At 46.2% G+C, this 26,691-nt stretch overlaps 2 protein-coding genes across 7 annotated transcripts in view; one reads left to right on the forward strand and one right to left on the reverse strand.

Annotated features, from left to right (window-relative positions):
- VCF1 (VCP nuclear cofactor family member 1) overlaps positions 1-14,080 on the reverse strand; it is a 17,150-nt gene extending 3,070 nt beyond the window's left edge. The window contains exons 1-4 of one of the 3 annotated variants that reach the window (XM_086687918.1): positions 13,790-14,080; positions 9,248-9,347; positions 5,816-5,953; positions 991-1,053 (exon numbers count right to left, since the gene is read on the reverse strand). In XM_086687918.1, coding sequence (XP_086544044.1) covers positions 991-1,053; positions 5,816-5,953; positions 9,248-9,347; positions 13,790-14,010 — 522 coding nt within the window. In that variant the 5' untranslated portion in view covers positions 14,011-14,080. The remainder of the gene's footprint in view (positions 1-990; positions 1,054-5,815; positions 5,954-9,247; positions 9,348-13,789) is intronic. The other 2 variants (XM_025927744.2, XM_025927745.2) reach the window with 2 other exon arrangements.
- MTNAP1 (mitochondrial nucleoid associated protein 1) lies at positions 14,040-24,710 on the forward strand. Of its 4 annotated transcripts, none has more exons than XM_086687903.1 (6): positions 14,040-14,214; positions 15,008-15,110; positions 16,560-18,056; positions 22,586-22,693; positions 23,260-23,364; positions 24,545-24,710. In XM_086687903.1, exons 3-6 carry the CDS (start codon positions 16,586-16,588, stop codon positions 24,565-24,567), a joined length of 1,707 nt encoding a protein of 568 aa, XP_086544029.1. In that variant the 5' UTR covers positions 14,040-14,214; positions 15,008-15,110; positions 16,560-16,585; the 3' UTR covers positions 24,568-24,710. The 4 variants fall into 4 exon arrangements, with proteins under 4 accessions (XP_086544029.1, XP_086544031.1, XP_025783523.2 ...); XM_025927738.2 differs by lacking the exon at positions 14,040-14,214 and adding an exon at positions 14,255-14,428; XM_086687904.1 differs by lacking the exon at positions 14,040-14,214 and adding an exon at positions 14,611-14,742.
- The last annotated feature ends 1,981 nt before the right edge of the window (positions 24,711-26,691 follow it).

Below are 26,691 nucleotides of genomic sequence, written 5' to 3' on the forward strand. Positions count from 1 at the left end.
ATGACTTGATGTCTTACTTGTCTTGAAGAAGCTAGTCAGAGATCCCTAAGAGCTAGGGTTCTCAAAAGGGAAGTCAATGGTAAGAATCCATTTCAGAATTCTGATATTTGACAATTTAAATACTGCATTTCAAATAAATGACTAGCAGTACCCTTCTTCCATTCACAACTCAATACGATACTGTACTGAAAAGAATCGATGCAGGAGAAAGACAGAGTTCTAATAATGATCTAGTGTATGCTTTTTCTTAACTTAAGTCGTTTGATACATCTAACTCCTGCTCCCTTACACAAAGTCCTTGGTTTTGAAAAGTCTGCATACAGCTGTGTAAAATCTGCACCTCAGAAAAAAAGACTAGAGAAAAACTGGCCATGGTAGTTATATTAGGATGGAGGGACTGAAGCTGCTTATTTTTTTCCTACCCTTTACTATCACATTCTTGCAATGTGGTTATTGTGTATTTTCATTATAAAAATAAATATTTCAATAATGTTTCCAGACAGAACTCGAAAAGTGATTTTCAAAATTAGACTAGTTTATCCATTTTTGATCAAAAGTTACACCTAACAGTAGGTACGTAAACATATCTGAGAACAGCAGAGAATGCAATGTCCATGAAAGATATCCATTATTAACAACACTTAAAGCAAGAATCATCATGGTCCAGAAGTCATCTTGAGCTATTTAACAGGTCACATATCCCACTGCCGACAGATAGTAAAAGACAAGCTATCTGTCTACAGAAAAACACAAACATGAAAGCATTATAAAATGGACTGAATGGAGTCAGATGGTACGGTTAGCTACAGCACTGGTTAAATTTACTTAAAAGACTTAAGAAGTCAAATACGATTCAAAACCAAAAATTGTTTTCTTACATTAAGGCCCCTCCTAATCTAGAGTGGAGCAGCCCACACGTGCGGCTCTCCTGCACCTGGTAAGGCCATGGCTATTTAACAAGTCAGTTACTACACTAGATAAGAAACCCACCGCGCAGAACACTTTGTTTCCTCTTAGTCTGTTTTCTTTACTGTTTTTCGTTACAGGTACTGTCTGAAAATTAAGGCAAGAACTAGAATCAGTTTGTAGTAAGTCAAGTTTCCATCTCAAATTTTATTTCACACTATAATAGCAAAGGTGACACTATGCTGCAAAAAAGTAAAAGCTCTTTAAAATGGGTCACATAAGATACTGAAAAAGGGTGAGGGAGACAAACATACCTGTGATTTCTAGTCCCTTTTAAAACTCTTGCATAAAGACATGGTTTATACCAACTTTATTTATGTTTAGTTTTGAGAGAGAGACAGAGCATGAGCAAGGGAGGGGCAGACAGAGAGAGGGAGACAGAGAATCCGAAGCAGGCTCCAGGCTCTGAGCTGTCAGCACAGAGCCCGACGCAGGGCTTGAACCCACGAACTGTGAGGTCATGACCCGAGCCAAGGTTGGACAATTAACCGACTGAGCCACCAGGTGCCCCTGGTTTATACCAACTTTATAAAGACAGGTACACAAATGTCTGGCCTGGCCTTGTTTGTAATACTAAAAAGTGAAAACCACCTGCAGCCGCGGATAGTGATCGTACTGTCATGCTCCTGTGGCAACGGGAACCCCGCAGCAGGTGAAGAATTAGGAGAGGCTCGTTGAAATGAACGGTGTCTGAAGTGGGCCGGGAAGGTGGAGGAAGAGTTTTCGTAAGCAAGCTGTGACGAACTGGGAGCACAGGAAGAGCAAAATGAGAAGGAAGGAGTGTTCGGGGAGCAAAGCTAATAGTGTGGTGGGGCTGGGCCACTGTGGGCGCAGTTGGTCAGACAAAACATCCGTGAGAGGTTATGGCTGGCGGATCCAGCGCCCCGAGGTCTGCACCTAATTCTGCCCAGATCTACCCTCAGGAGTGAGGATTCTGCATCAAGCAGGAAAGCAGGTCCCAGGAGAACTGCGGCAATGTAAACGAAAGGTAATGTGTGTCACAGCCCACAGGGAGATGGAAGGAGGAAATGAAGGAGACGTCCAACCTGGCAAATACCGTGCTCAGTGTGTGTCTGTGGAATGGAAAGAGCACGGGCGAGCCCTGAGAGAACTTTCAGGGGGTCGGGGAAGAAGCCGGGACACGGAGCGGAGAGGACGGAAGACAGTGGGACAGCGCCAGCTGGGCTGAAGGTACCAGACAGCCGCTGGGAAAGGGAAGGAAGCGGTACGGGTGTGGGCCAGGCAGCGAGGAGATCTGCAAGGAAAGGCACCTTCGTGGGCTCGTGAGAGGACGGGGGGTGAGACGACACTAGAGAGACGCAGAGAAGGGAGGCATAGTGGGCGGGAGGGTGGGGGGGGGGTGCTTTCAGGAGGTAGAGCAGACACAGAAAGGCAGAGGGACACTTCCCTCCGCAGAAAGGCAGAGTATAAATCCTGACACAGGACAGGAATGTTAAGCTCATTTTCTCAGTCCCCAGGGCGCAAATGACAAAGCGGAGAGTCAAGAACTCTCGGCCCCTCAGCTCGTCCTACCCCTAGGTTCCATCTTCCCAGCAGGTGAAGTCAGTTTCAGAGCTCACCCATGTATACCTATGGTAGAAACAAAACAACTCTGAAGACTGTTCCTGCTAATAATCTTTAGAAAGCCCTCCAGCAGGAATATTAATTACTGAGCCTCTCTGCTTCATAAAGAGAGAACCAGAATATTTGTGCCTATCTATTATTTAGAGCTGCATGCTTTCTCTTTCTTTCTTTCGAGAGAAAGAGAACGCAAGCTTGAGTGGGGCAGGGGTAGAGATGGGGAGAATCCCAAGCAGGTTCCACGTTGTTAGTGCAGAGCCCCTTGCCAGGCTTGAACCCACAAACTAGGAGATCATGACCTAAGCCGAAGTTGGACGCTTAACCAAGCCACCAAGGCAAACCCTGCTTTCTCTTCTTAATTAGAAAAGCAGACTAGCTACATATTTTTTTTTCTTTCAGCCCCCAGCTTCCCATCACCTCCATCTCCCCATTCACTGCTGCTTTTAAATTTATGTGAGCCTCAGAAGACCAAAGGACTCCTGCTCACTGCACACACACTCCCTTCCTGGGTCATGATGGAGTGCATTCTAACTCCACTGCAGAATCTGGAGTGAGGGACCCTAGCCAAGTCTATCAGAGCATCTAATGGAAACTTCTGTTTCCCAAGTGCCCAATGTTTTAAGAGAGCTCCAAGTCTGCTACTGTCAGCGAGACCATAAGATTCCAAATGAATTCAGCGGGCTAATTAAAACCACTTTCTAACTATGCAAGGAAAGAAAATGCAGGTGGTCACTCTTCTGTGCCGCTCGACAGGTAGTATGTCCTTTTTGTGTCTCAGTTTCCTTTATAAAATGAAGTTGGACCACACCAGATGTTTTAAGTTCCTTCCTAACTAAAATGTTCTATTAATCTATCACTTCATTTTGTTTAAATTTCAACAGGCCAAAAAATAATCCTGACCTATAGAAAAATGTGTGTATGTAGTCTCATTACTTAACAAACTTGGCCTTCAATGTCAGTAAGAAACCACTTGTTGCAGCTTTTTGTGCTGTGAGCTGACATGATGTATTACAAACACTTCAAGGACTTAAACCAGGGGCAAAGTTTCTTAAAATGTATGCTAAAAATCAGACTAACTTTTGAAAGGCTTGTTACTCCATTTTTTTTTTTATTTTTTTTTCTACGTTTATTTATTTTTGGGACAGAGAGAGACAGAGCATGAACGGGCGAGGGGCAGAGAGAGAGGGAGACACAGAATCGGAAACAGGCTCCAGGCTCTGAGCCATCAGCCCAGAGCCCGACGCGGGGCTCGAACTCACGGACCACGAGATCGTGACCTGGCTGAACTCGGACGCTTAACCGACTGCGCCACCCAGGCGCCCCTGTTACTCCATTTTAAATGGACTGTTTTAGAAGTTAATTTCAGAGTTCATTTGCTACAGGATTTTAAACACAACACACACCTAAGTTTCACCCAAACCCTTCCATCTCTAAGGATGCACCTGCTACCCTACAACAGACTGAAGATGAGAATGGGCAAAACTAAGAAACTTAAGATACTTTTTTAAAAATTACACTAAAGAATCCTACTGTCCTCGAACTTCACACTACTAAAAAAGATAACCTAATATTCAACTAATTCTTATCAGTTCAGATAAATGGATTGAGAGAATCCTAATTGTAATGACACATGGGTTCCCCTGGTTACTTTTTGTCACATCTCTGCACTCCAAGAGTATCCCTGGGATTTTAGAGTTATGACATGAAAACTTTCCCTTTCTAATAGAGACCCCCCCCCCCAAAAAAAGGACAGAGGCTGCTCAAAGTAAGCCACTTCGTTTTTCTTCCACATTTTCTCTCTCTGCTTGTTACACTTTATAGTGATCTAAAAATTAAAATGATCTTGGTAAGTTAAAGATATTTTTTTAAAAAACCCACAAACTGAGGCACCTGGGTGGCTACGTTGGGTGTCTGACTTCGGCTCAGGTCATGATCTCACCCACTGTTCATGAATTCGAGCCCCGCATCGGGCTCTGTGCTGATGGCTCAGAGCCTGGAGCCTGCTTCGGATTCTGTGTCTCCCTCTCTCTCTGCCCCTCCCCTGCTCATGCTCTGTCTCTCTCCATCTCTCAAATAAACATTGAAAAAAAAAATTTTTTTTTTAACCCACAAACCTAGGTCTTTGCATTTAAAAGATGTACTGCTTCTATTTACTCAGGTAGCAGCACCTTTTATATCCTATGTAACAGAAGCCAGATTTATGTGGAAACGTCTAAGGTAATTTGTAAATAAAGATATTGAAACTGAAAGCAAAAAGCATTACTACAAATTAAGATAAAATTCAAACCAAAAAGGCCAGACCCTAAGAGAACAAATTTAAATGTAGCTAGTTTTTACCCATCCAAATAATTGTCCAAGATCAGGGAATGTCACTGCCTTTCCACGGGACCCAATAGGAAGACACAAATTGACAAATGATTTCACTTTTCACTCAATGAACAGAAAAATGAACCTGACTTCTACATTAACTAAAACAATTCATCTAGCATGGTGTTACAAAAAAATTTGGTTCCCATACCAGTAAACTATATATCAATTTTAAAATAGTATCCTCAAGGGGTGCCTGGGTGGCTCAGTTGGTTAAGCTTCTGACTTCAGCTCAGGTCATGATCTCACGGTTTGCGGGTTTGAGCCCCGTGTCAGGCTCTGTGCTGACAGCTCAGAGCCTGGAGCCTGCTTCAGATTCTGTGTCTCCCTCTCTCTCTGTCCCTCCCCCATTCACGTTCTATCTCTCTCTCAAAAATAATATAAAGATTAAAAAAAACTTTTTTTTAATAGTATCCTCAGGCCCACAAGTCATTAAATCTAAGTCGCTGGAGTTAAAATTTAAGGTCTTTGTTTCAAACACCAATTAGAATTTTGAAAAAACCATTAGACCCCAATTCCTTCACTTTTTCTTTAGTATTTTTTTTTAATTTTTTTAGGTTTTGAAAGAGCTATTTATTATCAGGTTGATGATGTAGATCCATCTGATCTAGCTTTTTTAATATAACTTATCATCAAGTTGGTAACATACAGTGTGCTCTTGGTTTTGGGAGTAGATTCCCGTTCTTCGCTTTTTCTAACTAGAGATCTAAAAGTGCTTTCACGCTAATACTGTATCACAGCATTAACCTGGAAAAGTATTTTCCAGCTAAAAGACAGGAGGAGGAAAAACATTCTTCTTGTTCCTATGATTTGAGAGAAGTCTAGGACCTAAGCTGCCTCTGGATATATTTAGCAAAATCCCTCAGAACTTCCGTCCGGTATTCTGTGACACGGCACGTACCATGGTTAGGAGCAAGGAGCTGCTCACCAGCCAAGCTCTGGAATCATCGACCCTGCCTCTTACTAGTTGTGTATCTCCGGGCAAACCACTTTCTTTTTCTGTGCCCCAATTTTCCCATCTGTGAAGCAGAGATAGCACCTACAAAAATGACAGGAAGAAAATGGACAAGTAGACTAAAAGTTTCTCTTTACAGAACTAATCAGGCAAGTCAGTCCACATTCTTCACCTTCACAGTATCTAGGAAGAGAGGTGTATACTATCTTTACTTTACAGAAGTAGCTGCGATTTACTTCTGGCATACATAATTCAAACACCTCACATCTTATTTCCCGGTACTGGGCAATATGATTACATTAGGAGAAAAACAGAACTTCTGAAAATTAATTATAAAAAACTTTAATTCTCTCTTAGAATTAAAGCAAACTCCGAGGTGCCTGGGTGGCTCAGCTGGCTAAGCATCCGACTTTTTTTTTTTTTTAATATTTTTAATGTTCATTTTTTTGAGTGAGAGAGAGAGAGAGAGAGAGAGAGTGTACATGCGCAAGGGGGGTGGGGGTGGGCACAGAGAGGGGGACAAAGGATCCAAAGCAGGCTCCAGGCTCTGTGCTGACAACAGAGCCCGACATGGGGCTCGAACCCACAAACTGCAAAATCATGACCTGAGCCCAAGTCAGATGCTTAACCAACTGAGCCACCCAGGCGCCCATTTTTTTCTTTTCTTTTCCCCTCACCCTTCCTCCCTTCCTTCTTTTTTTTTTTTTTTTAAATGAGCATCCTACTCTTGAGTTTGGCTCAGGTCATGATCTCATGGTTCGTGAGTTCAGGCCTTGCGTCGGGCTCTGAGCTGACAGCGTAGAGCCTGCTTTGGGTTCTTTCTCTCACGCATGCATGCACGCACGCACGCGCGCGCTCTCTCTCTCTCTCCCCCCCCCCACTCATGCTCGCGTGCTCTTTCACAAAACAAACATTAAAAAAAAAGTAAACTCCTTCCATATAAAAGCTCTTCAAGTCACAAGAAAAAGAACTCTAAAATTACTTAAGTATTTCAGGAAAAACACAAGAAACGGTTTCTCTTCACTGAGTTAGTCTTAAGAAAACTTACCTCACTGGCCCAACCTTAGAATTAAAAGATAACATTTTCATTAATATATGACTATATGAAATAACAAAAGTAATCCACTAATGAATCATTTTTTTTATTTTCCTTTTTATACACGATTGTCAAAAAGCAGCCAAGTGCCCCTAAACTTGATATTCTTGTGCTATAAATATAACTAACAATCTATTCCAGTGGTGATGATCCAATCAATTATTTAGGGCTCAACTTTCCACTTTAAAGGTTTTCCCCCCGCTTTTTGCTTCTCTAGCCCTCCCTAGGTTGACTCAGCTTCATTACTTGTTAATCCCCCGCCTCTGGAGAAGCAGAGCACAAGCGGCCACCCATGCAGAGAGCCGGTAACTGCTTGGTCGGCAGGGCTGGAAGGAATGGTCAGAACCCTCCGTGCGAGGTCTACCAGGGAGCTTAGATTACCGTGAAAAATAAAAAGTACCTGTACTGACTGTTAATTATAACAAAGGCAAGCTGGTCCATCTTTCAGACCAATGATTACAGAGCAGTTTATCCACTCCATGTCTTTGAACAAGTAAGAACAAGACACATGAACCAAGAGGTTGAGTAACAATACGTTGTTTGCCTCTGATACCAATGCCCAGGTTTTCGAAAGGGAAGAAAGATCATTTTCTACGAACAGCAATTAAAACAAAGCAATACAAAAATACTAAGAGTCTTAGTGAAAATAGGAGATCAAAGCGTTTCCTTTTGCTTTTAATGACAACTTATATTCCTATTCTCAGGCATCACTACTGTAAATACAGGGCAAATGATCAATACAGTCAGACCGACTGTACCTTTGAGCTAACAAACCTCACTCAGCAGGATGTGCACACAGACACAAGGAAAGAAACACTGAAGTGGACAGATACAGTGAAAGCACTCACTGCGTGCTCTTTTAACAGACTTCTAATCCAAAGAATGATGGAAAGTCAACTGTCACAGTTTCATCACTGAATGCTCGTGGGAGCCTCTCTAAGCTCTGCTTCACTTGCCCCCTCCAGTTATCGCCTTACACAAAAGCTCAATTACTTCTCTGCGAATCATTTTTAAAAACATAAGAAAAAGGAAAGAAAGCATAACAGAGGATTTTTAAAAGGGGGAGAGAAGTCACAGAAACTCACATCCCCACACAAAAAGATCCCACCCACACTTGTTCATGAACTGCTCCTAGTCGTGTAGGACCTATGTGAGAGTTAACTGGCTTTCCCCCCTTGGGAGAGCTTTGGATTTCTGGTAAGGACCAGATGTAGGTCAAATCCTATTATCAAGGACTGTTTAAAGTACAAATTATTTCGGTGGTACAAAAACTGTAATATGCAGAGCTCTGCTTTAAGTTATAAGGCTAAGGCTTAGGGATCTGTGCTGGGGAGGAGCTTCTCGTCAGGGTGACAACTCAAGGGTCACAATTTTCCAGTGTGTAAGTTAACAGAGGCGTCACTTAAATGCTAGCTGCCCTCCTTTCCCTCTGCAGAGCAGCCTTTCAACTGCACCAAAACGCTCCCTGTGGTATGCAGAATGGAGCTCTCTTGTTGGGAAACCAAAACTTCGGGAGCTCTTTCCCCCTCACGCCTCTCTCTCCCCACCACCCTGCCTCCCACAGGAGTCCTTTTAGAACACGATAAAAAAGGAATAACACTCAGGGGCGCCTGGGTGGCAGTGTCCACAGTCGGTTAAGCATCCGACTCTTGATTTCGGCTCAGATCACGATCTCACAGTTTGTGAGTGTGAGCCCTGCATCGGGCTCTGTGCTGACAGTGCGGAGTCTGCTTGGGATTCTCTCTCCCTCTCTCTCTGCCCCTCCCCACTCTCTTTCTCTCTCTCAAAATAAATAAATAAACTTTAAAAAAAAATAGTAACACTTAAAAATAGTATTTTGCATACACACACATGGCATATTCTGAATGCTTACACAGTTTCTCATGAATAAAATTAAACATGAATTTCATGTGAATGAAAGCAATATACTTGCCTTAAGGATGATTAATGGCTTAGAAACTTAGAAAATAGTTGGTTTCTCAAAGATCAACCAGACAGCTCAAAGATGAATTTTCAAAGGTCTATGACACTCGTAACAAATTTTGTGCTCTGTGTACATATTAGTATGTGCATATATACTCTTCAATGGAGAAAGGGTGCACGGTTTCCTCAAAGGGGCCGTGACTCAAAAAAAAAAAAAAAAAAAAAAAGTTGAAACCACTACACTCAAATAAAATCACTTTTATTTATTCAAAGAATAATTTTAATCACACAAAGAAACTGGGTTATTTAGACTTTGTTCAAGCAATGGAAACAGCAGACACTCTGACCACACTTCCTACCTCTGTGTCCCAGGACTCATGAAAGACAGGGTTTCTACTACTCCTTTTGGTCTGCGGGGGAAGATGGTGGTCTTCTTCACTGCCATTCCTTCTCCTTTTCCTGAAGTCAAGTTACGAGAAAAAAAAAAAAAATCCGACAGTTGATCTTTTGGACACTTAAAATCGTAAATCACAACAAATGTACCCTCTCACCCGAGAAAACAGAATTTGCATGCTACCCCAATAGGTAAAAAGTTGAAAGTACACTACCGTTGGGCACAAAGAGTAAAAATACAAAATAGCAGCAGCAGGGTGAGCTTAAATTAGTACAACTGATTTCTAAAAAGAAGCTTGGCAACTTTAAATGCCTACTGGGAATAAATAAAAGTAGGGTGATGCTAATGACTAAGCTTCCAAATTCCACCTAATCAAGGTTATGGTCCTTCGACGTTTCCTGAAATCACAGTTTCAAGTTACCTAATCCTACTCCTCCCATAGGACAACATGGAAGACAGGAGGGGCTGTCGTTGCCCACATACCCCTAAAATCCTAATAAAACTGGGGTGCTACGCAGGAGGATCATTAAAGGTTCATGTAGCCTTTGATGTGCAGTTTTCTCTCATCCCTGACTTCCCCCCAATCATCACATGAAACAAAAGCTCAATGCCCTCTAAAGTATTAGATCATTTTTCCCGACATTCATTAGAAAGGCTGCTCTTGGACACATTAACTCCATTATTCTCTCTACACCACCCCTAGTATTATGACACGTTACTTCACCAGATTGTTACTTTGAGTCTGGAACCCAGGCTGCTCAAAATTCTCAGGTTTAAAGAAAAAAATTCACACCTTTACCCCAGTGTTCTCAGATGTGCAACAAAGTTTGTATGTATTCTATGCAAGAATTAAGTGCTTCTACAAGGACTTCTAAATCCCAGTTTAGAAGACAGAAGTTAGAGATAAATTAAAGGAGGTATTATTTTAAGTCGAATTGCCTGGAATTGTGCTGTCCAGGACAGGAGCCACTAGCTATCGTTATATTATGATTATACATTATTATAACATATAGTCAGTTAAATTAAATTTAATTTACCATCCAGCTCCTTAGTCACACTAGCTATATTCTCAGTGTTCAAAGGCCACAGGTAGCTAGTGGTCACTGTACTGGACAGCACAGACAGAGGACATTCCCATCACCGCAGAAAATACCAATGGACAGTGTTGGCAAGAGGCCATTGATACGAAACGGCACAATGTATTACCATGAAAATTCTTAAAGATTCACATTCCCATAGCTGGAGGGAAAAACAGCTTTTGCGCAAGTACTGAACTTGAGCACGTGGCATCTCGTACGGCCACACGTTTTCTACGCGAGCAGTGCGGCAAACCATGGCAGGCCCGTCCGTAATCCTAAGGTTTTGAGCTGAAGTCTTGATATCGGAGAAAATTTAAGGTACCACCCCGAGCTCAAGTTCCCGTATTCTGCAAAATTCCTGTACTCTGAATACATCTAGCTTTATTAATAAATACAGATCTAGGCGTGGAATGATAAAATTGTGACTGTGTGGTGCTGATAAAGCATTAACCAACCAGCAAAGGGCTGCACCATTTACCTCATTCCCAGACTCAACTGCTTCTAAGACCATCATTCCTGCTCCCTAACTTTCTCTCAGGACATTAGATCTTACCTGCACGTTACTTTGAAGTATTTGCAGGTTAAAAACGAGGTGAAAAGCAGGCTTAAAACTAATTTAAATGGATGTGCTATTACCATAGATTTGAACCAAGAAATTACTATTTTTGTCCAGCTATGACCAGAGAATTTGTTCTGGAAAAGAGCTACAGTTACAGGGCAAGGTCTGATGGAAGGCCAGTTGACACAGGTGGGACTCTCACCAAATGACAGTATGCTGGTCCCCAAACTCTTATTAATGTGCCAGCAGCTGACTGGGCCACTCTAAGCACTTCTGAGCCCGACCCAAACTTTCTCATTTCCTCACTTATAATCCAGACCGTATCTTTCCAGGGACAAGAAAATGAATGTCAAGGAGGTTGCAAAGCAAAAAGAGCGTAGGAACAAAGAGGATGGGCTGCTTTTGCGGATTTCAACTAAACTCTGGGAAAGTCGCATGAAAATATCCCTGCCTCATGATCAGCTGCTTTCTCAAGGTACCAGAACAGAACGATCTCGTGTCGGGGGCCCTCTCCTCTGGATGCTACCCGATTAAGAATGAGCCCTGCTGTTTTCATTCTCCTTTTTCTAGGCTCCATGCAGATTCCGTCCTTGGAACAGTCTTCTTTCAACAAAAATCGTTAATAATTGCCAAGATTATAGCTTCATGTTCAACTCTAGCCACACAGTCAGATTATAGCTTTCTACATTAATGCCACAGACCAGGTTATAATTTTAGCAGCTACCATATAATTGATTATATTCTCCCCAGGCATCTAGCTACAGATTGTTGTTTAGCATCTGTTACTTCTAAGGATGGCTGACTGTACCACTGTCCATCATCTCATTTCCTTCCAATCTTCCTGCCATCTCCTAGAGACTGAGCAGAGAAGAAATCTTAAGAGGGGCGCCTGGGTGGCTCAGTCGGTTAAGTGCCTGAGGCTTGATTTCAGCTCAGGTCATGATCTCACAGTTGGGAAGTTTGAGTCCTGCATCACTTCAGGCTCTGCTCTGCTAGTGCAGAGCCTGCTTGAGATTCTCTATCTTTCCCCCTCTCTCAAAATAAATAAATAAACTTTAAAAAGAAGAAGCAGGAGGAGGAGGAGGAATCTTGAGTATGGAAACTAGTGTTTTTCAAACTTTTTTTTTTTTTTTAAGTAACAGAACCCTTTCTTTCTGTTGGCAAAAATACGTCAATATATACGAGACAAAGGACCTGTTTTGGTTAGAGTGGGGGTTTTCTTGACCTACATCCACCCCTCAGTGGCTATCCCAGTGTATTTTATAACAGTCTGAAAAACCACCATCTCAGACCAATGCTTCATCCAGAAACTGGACTTGGGAGACATTATGTTAGCGGGAGCTGGCGGAATTGGTACATGAAACATGGGGTGACAAGGAGGTAAGAAACCCCTGTCCAAATCAAACGGTTTCTTTTATGGCAACGAAGTCAGCAGTATAAACGGGCTGAGATTATTTGCGTACCAGGTAAAAGAAATCGGCTACCAGTATAAGCACATTTAGATCTGCATACGGCAACGGATGAAGGGAATCTTTCTGCAGGAACTATTTAGGCTTTTCCAGATATGAGACATCACAGGAGCCTATGTTTCTAATTCCAACAGCAAGTTGGTCATTGGGCCCCTAATTTCAAACTTAGACCATTCTTGTTCTCTACACGAGCAGGCTTTGTGCCCCACTCACTGTGTACCCAAATCAATAATCCAGTGCAGAAGTATGGGCGACCCTAGATTCTCACTATTAGACCAAACAACCTCAAGATGCTTTCCAGAATCTTAATCCCTGAACTGACCATCCCCCAGAGCAGGATCCTTGTGGAAAGACTGCCCAGTACAATCAGAGCCAATGAAAATACAGAACGAGGAAACATCCAGCATAACCTACCGAGGCAATCCTATTGGCCTCAGCAGAGCTTCACTGAAAGTACCGTGAAGTAATGAAAAGAGCAGCGAACCTGGAAAGACTGGGGTAAACCTGCTGAGCTCCCTCAATGTCTCCTTATCAGAAAAATGAAAGTGTAGGACTTGGTGATCTATAGGTTTTCCACAAAGCGATTTTTCTAATCTGAAGTAAAACTGCTCCGCTTCATTTGGGGTTCCCAATCCCAACTTTCTCCTCCCCAACTGTCTTACAGGGCGTAAGGAGGAGAAAAGAAAGACAAAGAAATTGCGGTTTGATCGGGACTCTATTCTGTACACGTCAAGCAAGCATAGCACCCCTAGGTCAAAACCCAGGTCCTGAGGTCAAGGTTCACCGGAAAGTAGAGCATCGCCATATAATCCTACCTCCCGCTTTCGGAGTCAAACGGCTCCGCGTCCAAACAGTTTAGAATCCTGCCTGTTTATGCTATAAGCCACTTTGGTCATCTGCCCTCCTATGTTCACAACCGTCCGGGGCACAAATTCTAGTATCTATCCCAACCCTTCCCCACTGCAGAGCTAAACCCCATCCTTTCTGACCTTGGGGAGACGGCAGCTCCCAGCCTCGGTCCCTCAAAGACGTCCTAGGGGCTCCCTCTCAAAGATCAGACATTCCTCCCATCCCCCCACCCTCCTAAATTTAGGACAGGGAAGCTTCAAGGGCCACTGTCTCTCTTCCGGGACCGTTCAGACTGCATTCCAAGTAGGGAAATACAAGAGGGAAAAAGATGGGGTTGGGGGGAGACTTGGACCCTGGCGAGTCACTCCTCCAGCACCTCAGAGACCAGGTACCCGACCACTCGCGCATCCTTCTCTTCCCTCCCCGGGGCCGTAGGGCGCCCAGATGGAGACCCACAGGGCCCACGCTTGCTCGGACCCCCGCTTCGCGTGCTCCCTCGGCCCCAGCCCCCAGCGAGGGGCTGGGAAGGAAGGAGGTCCCTGCGGTCTCACCTGGGGCGGAGGCGCTCGCTCATGGCAGCCGGTGGAGGGGAGCGACGCAGCGCCGCTCCGCGAGCTGAGGGAACAGAGGGTGTTGTGTTCCGGCGGCCGCCACGCCCACCCCCTCGGGCCTTGGCTCTCGCCGCGGCGCGGGTGGACGCTGCCGGCGGTGAGTACCCCTCGGTGGGACCCGTACCACCGCTACTTCCGGCGTCTGCTCCGCGCCCCCCCATGTCGCAGCCGCCGTGGTACCGCCCTCTCGAGACTGCGCAGTGGCGCGACGGCGGCCGCGCCGACCGGTAACCCCGCCCACGGGAAGAGGCGGGCTCCGAGGGGAGGAGCGCCTAGGAGCTTCTGGGAGAGAGGACCTCATGAGAAGGCGGCCCGAGCTTTCGCCTGTTCGCAGCCGAAAAGTGACGGCATATAAGTCAAGCCAGGTTTAAATTAATTTAAATTATTTCATAATAAGACGATACAGGTACTTAAGTTAAGCACCTATGAGCTAACAGTTTTGTAGAAACATAGCTGAGAAGCATCAGGCAGTGGCGCAGACGGCCTGCGGCGGGTCCCCGACAGGGAGTTGGGAAGCTGCTGGAGGGCTGCGCTGGGGGGCTTGTCGCGGGGGCTTCCGGGACTTTCACACCTGGCTAGGTAAGGACGCTGCTCTGGGCTAATTGTGGCGGGTCGGACTTTGTCCTAGTGCCCACGCCATATGTCTGGGGGTCAGGGGAGGGGGCTTCCCGAGGAGAGAGGGGAGTCGATCGGGTGGCGGACCAGCCGTGGGGGGGGGGGGGGGCTTCCCGGGGCCTCAGGATGAACCTCCTCGGCGTCCCTGCGGCTCCGGCTGAGGCTGCAGTGGAGGCCGGCCCGGAGCCGCTAGCTTCCCCACGGCCCCCGCCCACTCCGCGGGAAGCGGCGGCTCGGCTTCCGGAAAGAGTGCGGGAGCTGGGAGGAGGGCGGGCCAGGTACCGCGGCTCAGGGGTGGAGTGGGGTGGAGTGGGGTGGGGTGGGGCGGGGGGGCGGTTGGCACAAGTCCGACCCGCCCTGCGCCCGACCGGCGTGCGCGGCTTTAACTGTCTGCTTTCCGGAACACGGAGAGAGACGTGCGCTGCGAGTTGGTTGTACTCGGTTCAGTGCCGCACCACATTCATTCACTGAGTGTGCTGTCGAGTTACTTTTCTGATTGTGTCTTGCGCTGGCTGATAATTAAAATCGAGTTTCTTTTTCCAGACCCAGGAGCTGCGATGGTGAGGCATGGAGATCCAAGAGAAACAACCACAAAATTAGCATCCTTCTGGGGAAGCTCCTGTAAGAAAGTATTTAGGCACCCACGGTAAGACGTTACCACGAGAGGGTGCAGGATCTTCCCAGTAGGACTGAGTGTGGTGTACTGTAGGGGCAGACACGTCTAAGAGGTCCCAAGCCTCTTCTGAAGCCATTAGCCTGAGGCCCGTGGACTGGCTCCAATTGTGGCTATTTTTGTAAGTCAAAGGCTCAAAAGTTTGATTATATTGTCAGAGGGGTACCTCCAAAGTCAGAACGATTACTGTAATCAGAAACAGTTTTGTTTTGCCTGAGTTTACATAGGATCCTAAATGGCCAGGATTATGTCTGTTTATCTTGTAAATGGTTTCAGTGTCACTCTTTGACTTTAGTAGTTAGAAGGTATTCAGTCACAGTGATTTATGATAGCGTTTGCATGTTGACGTTCAGAGAAAACATTCATTCAACAAATACCATATGCCCAGCGCGGTGCTCAAAGAGGTACAAGTGATACATGGTATTACTTTTTTTTCATGTTCTTACCTGGTATGAATATCACAAAGGTTTCAAACTAAATGAATTTGCTGGCAGTCCATATGCTACAAACCGTGAATGAAAAACTGGGGACCATGTTCCCTCCACCTATATATTATTAGTGCATCGCACATACTTTTTTTTTGAGAGAGTGCATGCACATGAGTGTGAGCAGGAGAGGGACAGAGCGAGTGAGAGAGAGAATCTTAAGCAGGCTCCACGCTCACAATGGAGCCCAGCGTGGGGCTCAGTCCCACAAACCTGGGATCGTGACCTGAGCTGAAATGAAGAGTGGGACACTAACTGAGTGAACCAGGCACCCCCACATAGTTTTATATATATGTGTATGGGTGTACATGTGTTTTACTAATATGGGAAGTGTTAGTACAGCTTCATTTCTCATGCTGAAAGCCTGGAAGTTCTAATATTTTCTTCTTGCACCTCTGTGGATCTTCCATATACCACTTGGAAAACATGACTCTAGTCAACAGCCTTCAGATCTTGGCCTGAATTCACCATTCTTTCCTTAAGTGGTATATTTAAGGGCTTCAGACAATTTTTTTATACTCGTGTAATACCCAGTTGACTTGCTGTAACTTTAAATAGCAAACATTTTAATCTGACTGCTAGTTTGGACAACTTTTTCTTCCAGTAACCGTTGTTTATTAGGTTTCAGTCTTTTAGCTTTGCTCAGCTACTAGCTAGGGATGTAAAACCTCTTTGATTGTCTTTTACTGATGATTGGTTCCTAGAAGACTTTAAGAAATGTATAATGCCAAGCATAAATGGAGCCAGGAGTATTTATCTTAAAACCAACTATGTCTTCTGTTTCCTATTTCTGTAAGAAAATGAATCAAAACATTTTTTTTTTTTAAATTTCCTTCGACCTGGGTTCTTCCAAATGAAAGGTACACATGTAAATGAAATATTAGTATTTACTTTACGAACTCTGTGCCCCTCATAATCTCCTGTTTATCTTTTTCAGGAATAAGAGAGTGATATTCTGCCAGGATGGAAGTGTGTCCTTACTGTAAGAAGCCATTTAAACGATTAAAATCCCACTTGCCACACTGTAAGATGATAAGGCCGACTGTACCTGCTGATCACAAAGCTTGTCAGTCCAAGCTAGCTACACGCCCACATGCTACAAGCAGGAAAAGACCAATCACAGATTTAAATAACACTAAAGAGAGAGAATTAGAGACCAGGAGTGAAAAAAGAAATACCAAGTTGATAAAGGACAAACCAGAACGGACAGTGAAGTCTTTTCCACTACCGGCCGTTGGTTTAGAAAGAGCAAGTAACACAAAGGCAGATGAATACCTCAAGAATCGAGTTCGGTGCTCCCTCAAAATGCTAAAAGATACTGAACCAAAGGTTGCTTTCCAGGGAGAAACCAAGGCTCAGTTTTATGCATCAGAAAATACCACTCCTAACAAAGAACTTCCCAAAGATTTGCCTCTATTGGGGGAGAGTAGAATTAAGCTTTCAGAAACCAAAGCATCTTTACCTCTTGGCCCAGTAGAACCTTCTTCATCAAATCAAGATAGAAAACTTTCAACCTTACCCAGTGATGTACAGACCACTTCTCCTGATTTAAGATTGGACAAAATTGATCCCCCAAGACAGAAACTTCTAGTAAAGTTAGTAGGTACAGCTAATGGTGATTATCGTAGTTCTCCCATGAATCTCCATCATGGGATTGAAAGAGTAAGAACGTCCTTGTCAAGCAATGAGACAGAGTCCAAGGCCAGGGACCACCTCTTAGAAGTCTCTAGTGATGTTAGAGACCCTGAGATTCAAGAAAAGAGAATGGAATCACAATTTTTAAATTTTAAAGTTAGCCCATTAGGTGAAATCCACATCAGGGAGAACCAAGGGGAAGGACTTGACCTTGGAGTAGAGGCAAGTGGGAGCACAGGAAATGCAGAGAAAAGTGTATCTGTGACAGACACGCAGGAACGGGCAAAGAACTTCAGTGGTGGTGATTCGGCCACAGAGAAGAAATGTCGAGACGAAGGTCCCGATTTAAATTCGTTCACTCCAAGGGAGACGACTTGCGGTGAGCTACTTTCTGTATCACAGTCGTATAATCAAAATCTGGCCTCTCTGGCTGTCCGATTTTTTCAAGAAGAGAAAGCAGCAGCCTGCAGTCCTCACCGAGTCCCTGATGTGAAGGTGTTCACAGAGCGTAGTGAGCGAGCTCCTCTACCGCACGGACCGGGCTGTGGGCCCCAGGCATCACAACCTGGGTGCCAGCAGCCTTCACATTCAGTCCTGCTCCACGCCTCTGACAGCCCCTTCAGTCAGGTGGGCGTGGCTGGCAGGAAGGGCGTCTCAAGCTCCCTGGGCCTGGAGTGGTTTCCAGAGCTCTATCCTGGTTATCTTGGACTGGGGGTGTTGCCAGGGAAGCCCCAGTATTGGAATGCAATGGCCCAGAAGCCTCAGCTCATCAGTCCCCAGGGGGAGAGACTCTCACAAGGTAAGCGTGCTCGTTTTCAAGGACCCTCCAAGCCCCTCCAAACAGCTCTGTGCCTTTTGCCTTAATCAGGTTCAGAGCACTCCTGCTTTCTCTCAGCTGACTTGTACCCAGGTGTTCCAGTATGCCAGACTCATTCGTGGTTCTGAAAACACTCATTCTTGCTCCAGAGTGCTTTACCACTGTCCCTTCCCCTGCACCCAGAGTTGACGGTTGGACTAGGCCAGGCTGGCTGGTGGCATTGATCACTCGAGTTTCCCCACTGGGCAGGGGCGTGGCCAGTGGATATGGGGCAGGGATTCAAACTGTCTTGAGAGACTGGGTGAGAGGTTAGGGAAGGAGAGAGGACTGTGAGGGGGTCTCCTCAGAAGCTGTCCAGAGGCTCCTTGCCCGTGCCCGGAATGGGTTAAGTGGCCCCACAGAGCCAGGAAATTCTGGCATTTCGGGGATCCTCACTTCTTCCTGCAGAACCTTACTTTTAGTTATCGGACTGCCTCTCTAATTACAATATGTAACATTTCTTCATTTTCCTCATCGGAGAGCTTTAGATTTTTTTCTTTCAAGGTTTTCTAGAAGCATAGTTCATTTTTTTATTTTAGTTTTTTTAAGTTGATTTGTTTTTGAGAGAGACAGAGTGAGAGGGGGAGGGGCGGAGAGAGAGAATCCCAAGCAGGCTCCGCACCACCCATTCGAAGCCTGATGTGAGGCTCGAACTCAAAAACCATGAGATCATGACCCGAGCCGAAACCAAGAGTCGGATGGTCAACTGACTGAGCCACCCAGGCGCCCATGGCAGCACAGTTAGTTTAACGTAGCATCCATCTCGGGGGGGGGGGGGGGGGGTGTGTGTGTGTGTGTGTGTGTGTGTGTGTGTGTGTGTGTGTGTATGTGTAGTATTCATTGGTGCTTTTAGGTTGGACAGGAGACCTGTGGCAAGTCAGAATACCTTTGCACCTGAAAATCCTGTAACCTCTTCCTAGAGACGTGTTTTCCCTCTCTGGTATATTTTGTAAATTATTCGTATTCACCAAAGCCCAGGTTGTCCGGTGTGAAAAAGCATTTTCTTTTGTATGGTCATTATTCCTTTCTAAAGGTTTCAAAGCGGAAGTATATCAAGTGAAGTGTAGTGCTAGCTAAAGCTACAATTTTCTTCCACCCGCTGTACAAACACTCCTAACATCAGGCGCTCTCTACAAAGTTGTAGTCTGTCTCGAGGCCAAAGCCGTGCTCGCAAGCCCCTTTTCCACGTTAATACAGAAATGATATTAACGTCTGAGTTTGTTGATCTCAGAGTGCCTCTTCCATCCATTTTCTTACTATGGCCCCGCCACTCTGAGAGGTGGGCAGTGATCTGTATCTCTGCTTTGCAGATGATAAAACAGACACAGAGAGAACATGTGACTTGTCCAAGGTCAGGTTGCTGTAAACGGTAGAGCTGCCAGAGAACACAGTCTCTTCAGACCAAGTTTCACCCTTTCCACCAAACCGTGTTGCAGAAAGTGCACCAGAACCAGAAACATGGGGGTCGGTCAGCTGTCTCTACTTCCTTGTGGTTGGCATCACGTAGGCACGCGCACAGCCCGTAGCAAATCTCTCTGGCGAGTAGGACTTCTGTGGTTACTGTGCTGTCTCTTACAGTGCTGAGGAGAGTCTCTGGTGCACCCACTTCTCATTTCAGAGGGAAAGGGGAGGAGACTGACATTGGTCAGATGGTGACTGGATCAGCCTCTGCTAGGTACATTACTACCTCATTCAACCCTCATGACAACTCAGGTGACTGTCAGTGACGTCCCCGTCCCACCGTCTTTTATGGGCGAAGAACCTGAGCCCCGGACATCTTTTATTTATTTATCTATTTACGTTGAGAAAGAGGGAGAGAGAGAAACTCAAGCAGGCTCCGCGCTGAGCCTGGCTGATGCGGGGCTCCAGCTCACGACCATGAGATCATGGCCTGAGCTACCCGGGTGCCCCATGACCCCCAGACATCTCAAGTGACTTGCCCACGTTCATCCAGTGAGTGGTGGTCAGAATTCAAGTCTGGATCCATCTGACTTATCTACCCCTGGTCTTCATACTGTGCACTGGGCTTACTATTCGGGGCAGTTAGTGGTTGCTGTCATTTTTGATGTAAGTTATCCGTTGACATGCTCACTTTAGTGGGTCCCAAGAATATAGTGATAAGAATAAGGTAAGGGCTACATACAGTGACTAATCGGACCACCTGGCTTGCTTGTGAGATTGAATATGGGGGAAAAATACAAGGTTTTTGTCAACAAGAGTTTCTCCAGAAGAGTGGTGAGGAGCTGTTTTGTTCCCTCATGTTGGTCCCGGTCTACAGTACCGTCACTAGCTTGGGCAGACTGGTGGCTCTGAGGACGCGGCTGAGTCGGGTTTCTGTAAGTCAGGAACGAGAAGTAGGCTTACTCATGGAGCTCGGCAGCATTAGGAGCCGAGCCGTCTTGTGAGGTTTAGTGAAAAGGATTTTCACAGACTTACTACCCCAAAAAAATAGTTTTCCCAGCATTAGAGAAAATAGACTTTAGAAGTTCAAGATTCAAATCTCGGGAGACTGAGCAAGTACAAGGGGCTGACAGTCCTCAGCAAAGAAGCTGGAATTGGTTTCCTTTGTTCAAAGGAAAGCCTTGTGAGCACTTCGCTGGGGTGCTTGGCCGAGCCCTGGCCAGATGTCGGTGCCTTGGCTTCTGGGACTGAGAGTTGAAGAGCTCTAGGCCCAAATCAGGACAACCTGATGATCCCATATAGGATTAAAGATTCTTAGACCTCATCCCTAAAGACTGATTCTGAAGTCAGATCTAAGAATCAGATTTCCAAACGTTTCCAAAGTTAAGAGTACTGCAGGTGTTGGGAAGGCCACTGGCGGCGGGGAGGGGGGCACTCAGACCCTGTAGGGGGTGTTGGCAAACAGATGGTGGGGGAGGGAGGAGGAGGTTTGAATAAAACAGTTCCTAGAAATTGGCCGGTGGGGATAGCAGAAAGTAAAATAGGGAAACCTGATCGCGTCATGGGTTTTCAGAGACCCAGAAACAACTTCATAAGCCTCTTCTCTCATCTTTAAACAGTGTTTCCGCCAATAGGGTGTCCGAGTGACCTGTTTGAGATGGGACACATGTGATGAAGGGGCTCAGAATAGTTAGGATTAGAGCAGAGCAGGAATATGACACGTCAGGATTAGATCTTCTAGTAGCCAGAGGCGGCCATGTGAGGGGACATGTGACAACAGCCAGAGACCGGGGGGGGGTAGTCAGGTCACAGGTCTGGAATTCCAGCCAGGTCAGAGGGGTGATAGGAAATGTTAGAGGTACCAGGGATGGTTCCAGCATTTATGTTAGAGAGTGGAACCTCTGTCACTAGGTTTGGGATAATAAGGATGTCTACACTGGCAGTGGGTCCAGGACAGTGTCTGGAGATGGCAGTGGAGCCAGGCCAAGAGGGGTATAGATCAGAACCCAGGGCCCCTGGACGATGGGAAGGACGACACTAAAGAACTCTTAACCACCTCTGTGGGTTCTGAGCTGGCCTCTCCTGGACCTCGGGCTGCTTTTGTATCCCAGCCCAGGGCCCGAACTGATGTCATTCACACAAGTTTGACTGAACCCTTAGTGGAGGAAATGGGCTACTGGCTGGAGAGGAGACAGAGTGGAGGGGCCGCCCCGTTCCTGACACGGCAGGGGAAGTGGTTTTACAATTGCAGTTGTCACAAAACTGCCTCTTCCCGTCTCTTTTCAAACTTTTTCCAAGAAGAATGGGTTGTGTCATGCTTTGTTTTTTCAAGAGACTAATCTTCACCTTGTGAAGTAATTTTCTGGGTAATTTCTTGAAAGCCAGTCTGGTTTGTCTCACTTAATATGATCATTTGGTTAGTATGTTTACCTCCGCAGCAACTTTTACCACATCTGCTAAACTTGTTGTAAATATTCCCTTGTTTACCCTTTCTCCCACTGAGCCAAACCAAGAGCAGAGAACCAGCAATAGTAGAGATTCCCTGCCTATCTTTAAACAGAAAAACAGGTACAGGAAAGATGTAAATGGAGAGCATAAACTCTCCTTTCTGGTTTTACGTGAGTTATTCACATGTTGAACAGACCTGTTTGCTGTTAGCAGTGGGGTGATAGAGCACACGTGTTGACCCTAGTAGATATAGTGAGGAGTAGCAGTAGTTAGTATCATGGTAGAAAGTCCTGCCTTCTGCTAAAACATTGCAAGTGGTAGAAAACGTAGACAGTTCATTTCATTAAGCACATGCACATGGAAGGGCTGCAGGGTGTATTCTTCAGACCAAAAATGTAGCTAGATCCCGATCCCCAGGGGCTCCCTCAGCCTTTTGCAGAACCTCTTTTGGGGAATAAACCGCCTTGACTTTCAGCACTTAGTTCACTGCAGCCCCGTACACAGTAATCCGGCTGTTTAGAGATCCTCCCCTCAGCCTGGCCCTGGGAACCCCGGGCACTGAGGATCGGGAAAGAGACCGAATCTAGATGAACTGTCACAGTGACTTCTGTTTGGAACCGTAGTTCCTTTGTTGGAAAGAAGCTCGACTGCTCTCAGGAGTTTGGGACCCCCGACCAGACTTACGCCCTCCAGCTTGTCTCTGATGAGGCTCTTGGGAGCTGTCCAGAAAGGTGAGCTGGAGTCATTGACTTTGGGTTTTGTTGCTGGTTCCAAGCATTTGGAGAAGTTTCTCTTACTTTAGCCCTGATGGTTACAGCAAGGCTAAGGAAAAGAGAAAAAGAGACAAACGTGTAGGCCCCCTTCCCTTGGTCGGTCTGTTTTCACCGTAGAGTCTGACGTCAAAGCCAGTAGGAGAGCGGCTGCCATTACTGGCCAGCTTTCCTGTTGGTGATGTCTCCCCTGGCCACCCCCCCCCCCCCGCCATTTCTCCCCCGCTCGCCTGGATCGTCCCAAAGCCAGGAGGGCTCTACGCCTCAAGTTCACCAGACGTGTTAACCTGCCCACTCGAGATTCCGACCAAACTCCCAAAACAAGAGTAACTCAACTTGTTAAAATTAAGGTCTTCCACCTTTGGGCCTTTTCGTCTGTGTAAAAAAAATACCCGTGTGGTGTTGGCGAGGATTCTGTGACTTCAATCCCATGGCCCAGGCCGACTGGGATAACTTGAATATCCGGCAGGTCGCGGCCCCCTAGTTCCAGTTCACCATAGCAACCAGACGTGTTTCTCTCCACACAGGCTGGGTCAGGTGCAGCACCACTGTGAGGAGTGGAGTTGGGGGCGTCACCATGCTCTTCACGGGGTACTTCGTCCTCTGGTGCAGCTGGAGTTTCAGGCATCTGAGTAAGCTTTTTGATACTTTGAGCCTAAAATCACAGGCCTCGTCCTATTACGGGGACCTCCAGGGGATTCTCCGAATTACTTTGTTTTTGTTTTTGTTTTACAGTTTTGCGTTATCTGACTCGGCCCAGTGACTGAGCCACTGCCTGAGGCTCTGGGGTTTTTTTATTACGGGTTTTAGTTAGAATGACCTTTATAAGATTGGACTAGACTTTACATGATTGCTCCTGTGCTCCCGTGTGAGGTTCTCCCTGGAGATGTGCTGGTCTTGTGCTTTGTCCTTAAAGCTGTTTGCCTGCCAGATCGGCGCCCTTCTTAATTCCCACCTGAGAACTGCCTTTCAGCATTGAAACCAAACAGTTCATACCCCAAGAGAGAAGGAGAAACAATACGGCGGTCAGTCTTGTGTGTGCGGGTCACAGGAGTCTTAGTTAACGTTACTTTCCGCATTGAGAACACAAGCATCCTTCTAGCTCATTTCAGCCTGCCTCGGGCCTTCACCAGGAGGACAGCGTCTGAACTCCACCTCTCTTTTCAGTTCAGGTTAACTTCTCTCATTTTTTTTACAGTACCGCTTTATAAAAATACATTTTTATAAGTAAAAACTTTTTAAAGACGTTCTATATAGGAGGATATCCAAAGAGCCCAGCAGTTTTCCACAATTAAAAAAGAGCCCAGACCCTTTCTGAAAACTTGGGGTGTAAAAGTACAAGATGACCGTGAACCCCAGTAGCATTCACAAATGGTCGGTAGGACTTCTAAAATACCAGCACTTGACTCTCATTGGAGGTTTTCACGCAGTCGGTGCCTAGGAGGCCGGAGAGCAGGTCAAGCGGCAGCCGGACGCCTGCCCGCTGGTGGGGGGCTGGTAGGTGGGGTGTCACACACTCACAGGGGAGAGGAGGTTCCTCCTGGTCAGCCCTGCGCATGCGGAGACCCCCCAGCCCTCAGCTGCTTTCCCAGGGAAAAGGCCTCCCCGGAAAGGTTTACCTGTCTCAAAGGGCTCAGTTGGTTGATACCCGAGGTGGTTTTTCAGATCTTTGAAGAAAGCGGAGCAGAAGCTCCCGATGGCGCCTAAGACTTTATTTCCGAATGTGTGGAGTGGTCCGCACAGGCAAGAGACAGAAACTGTCCTCGGGAGTGGCCTCCTGGCTTCTTACCGCTTCTCTCTGTTTATCCAAAGAGCTGCAGCGCTGGCGTAAGTAGTGACCCGGACACCACGTAAGAAAGCTCTGAGACTCGGGGAGCACGGCGAAGACCACTGCGGTGCGGATCGAGCGGTTTAGACTGGTATTCGGGGCAGGGAGAGGGCGTGAAAAGGATAAAGTTACTGGATTCTGAAACCACGATATGAGGAAGCCCGTCCCTTCGCCGTGGACAGGCCTGCGTCTGTGTGGCCATGTCTTCGGCTGGCTCTCCAGAGTGACAGAATTCCTGAAAGCCTTCGGTCTGTTGGCCCCTTAAGGCTGATGGTGGTCAGGGAGGCAGGAAGATGACAGAGGTTTTTAAAGAGTTCTTAATTTGCAGTCAATAATATCTCACTTTTAGATCTTTCTCCCTAAAAGTATTCTCTAAGCTCTGGCATTTTACAGTCGTTCTGCACGAGATGCCAGGCTACATACGCCCTGATACAGGTTAATATCTGAAGTGGCAGGAAATCTGCCTCCCGTCGGGCCTCTTGGGGTCCTTGACACCTTGGCGGGTGTGAGAAACATAAAAGCAAAGTCAGGGGGATACAGAGTTGCAGGTGGGTCTCTGGAAAATCCTTAAATATATTTAAGCTGATGAAAATGCAGTCGCACACTAAACAGAATTGTTGAAGCACTTTTTATACATCTTGAGTATAACAGCAGATGGTTTCTGTTTGTCATCCCTTCCTGGAAACTTCAGAATCCCACCCATCCCTCCCTGAGAACTTCAGTGAAACACTCGGACGCTCCTTCTACTTTGTCAGGGTTGTTGGCTTTTCCGGGTCTCTTCCCCCATCAAAATATTCAGTGTCTTTCTAAGTTTGTGACTTCTGCTTTGGTGGCTTCCTCACCTGGTTACTGACAGATAGAAAAGGCTTAGAGGAAACGTAATCCAGATTGTACAGAGAGCTGTTTCTCCAATCCCTTTTCCAACATGGGGGTTGATTATGTATCATAGACGTGTTCATATCTACATGTTTGTTTTATACACACACACACGTGTATTTTAGCTTTGCTTGGGGTATCCTCATGCCAAATACAGGAGGTTAGTCTCTTTCATCCCAGCTCTTTCAAAACTACAGAAAAAGCAGTGTGCTGTTCCGAGGCCAGCATTTATTTATTTGCACGTCTCTTCTCTCTTCTCAAAACTTGAATTCTGGCTCTATCTTCTGCTTTATCTGCCTTTTCTCTTCCCAGTCCCCTGTCTCTCTCCCCTTCTAATTATCCCCAGTGGGAGTAATTTTTAAAAAAAATTTTTTTTTTCAACGTTTATTTATTTTTGGGACAGAGAGAGACAGAGCATGAACGGGGGAGGAGCAGAGAGAGAGGGAGACACAGAATCGGAAACAGGCTCCAGGCTCTGAGCCATCAGCCCAGAGCCTGATGCGGGGCTCGAACTCACGGACCGCGAGATCGTGACCTGGCTGAAGTCGGATGCTTAACCGACTGCGCCACCCAGGCGCCCCTCCAGTGGGAGTAATTTAATCCCGCATCAGTTTCTCCTGGTTGGGGAAAAGGTACACTAGAATTCCCAAAAGGAAAAAAATTCAGGGTTGAGGAGAGAAGAGCATTTGTATTACTGAGGACTTCATTGGAATTCCAAAAACAGGATCTTTCCTTTTGAAAGGGCTTTGTGGCCATTCTTTGCAAATGTGCTTTAAGGGAGACACTGCACTTCCCCCTTTGTCCTTAGTCCAGGTCGGGAACTGTCAGGGAGTCAAGGTAGAAGAGAATGCTGCCTGCCTGGGATGCCCTCTTGCCCCAAACCCCTCAAGCAGCTGCGTGGTGGCCTGATCCAGCCCGCTCCCTGTTTTGTAAATGAGGTCTTCCTGGAGCACAGCCCTGCTCCTTCTGTTAAGCGTGGTCTGGGGCAGCTTTTCTGCTCTGGTGGCAGAGCTGAGTAGTTACAGCAGAGACCACGTGGTTTGCAAAGCTGGAAGTGTGTGCTGACCCTGCCCTGGGGGAGCGGGACCCCCTTCCCGCCCCCCTCCCCCGCATTTGGAGCCCCTGCATTTGGAGCGTTTGGAACGTGTAAGGCAACTTGGGATCCCTGCTCTAAGACAGTTTGGGTTGGGAAACATTTCAGTAGAAGCCTTTCTTGACCTAGAGCCTTAGTGCCCTGGTGCCACCCCCTGCTGTC

This window comes from Puma concolor, chromosome E1 (genome assembly GCF_028749965.1).
Source record: "Puma concolor isolate L17-30 chromosome E1, mPumCon1.1.hap2, whole genome shotgun sequence".
Lineage (NCBI taxonomy): Eukaryota > Metazoa > Chordata > Mammalia > Carnivora > Felidae > Puma > Puma concolor.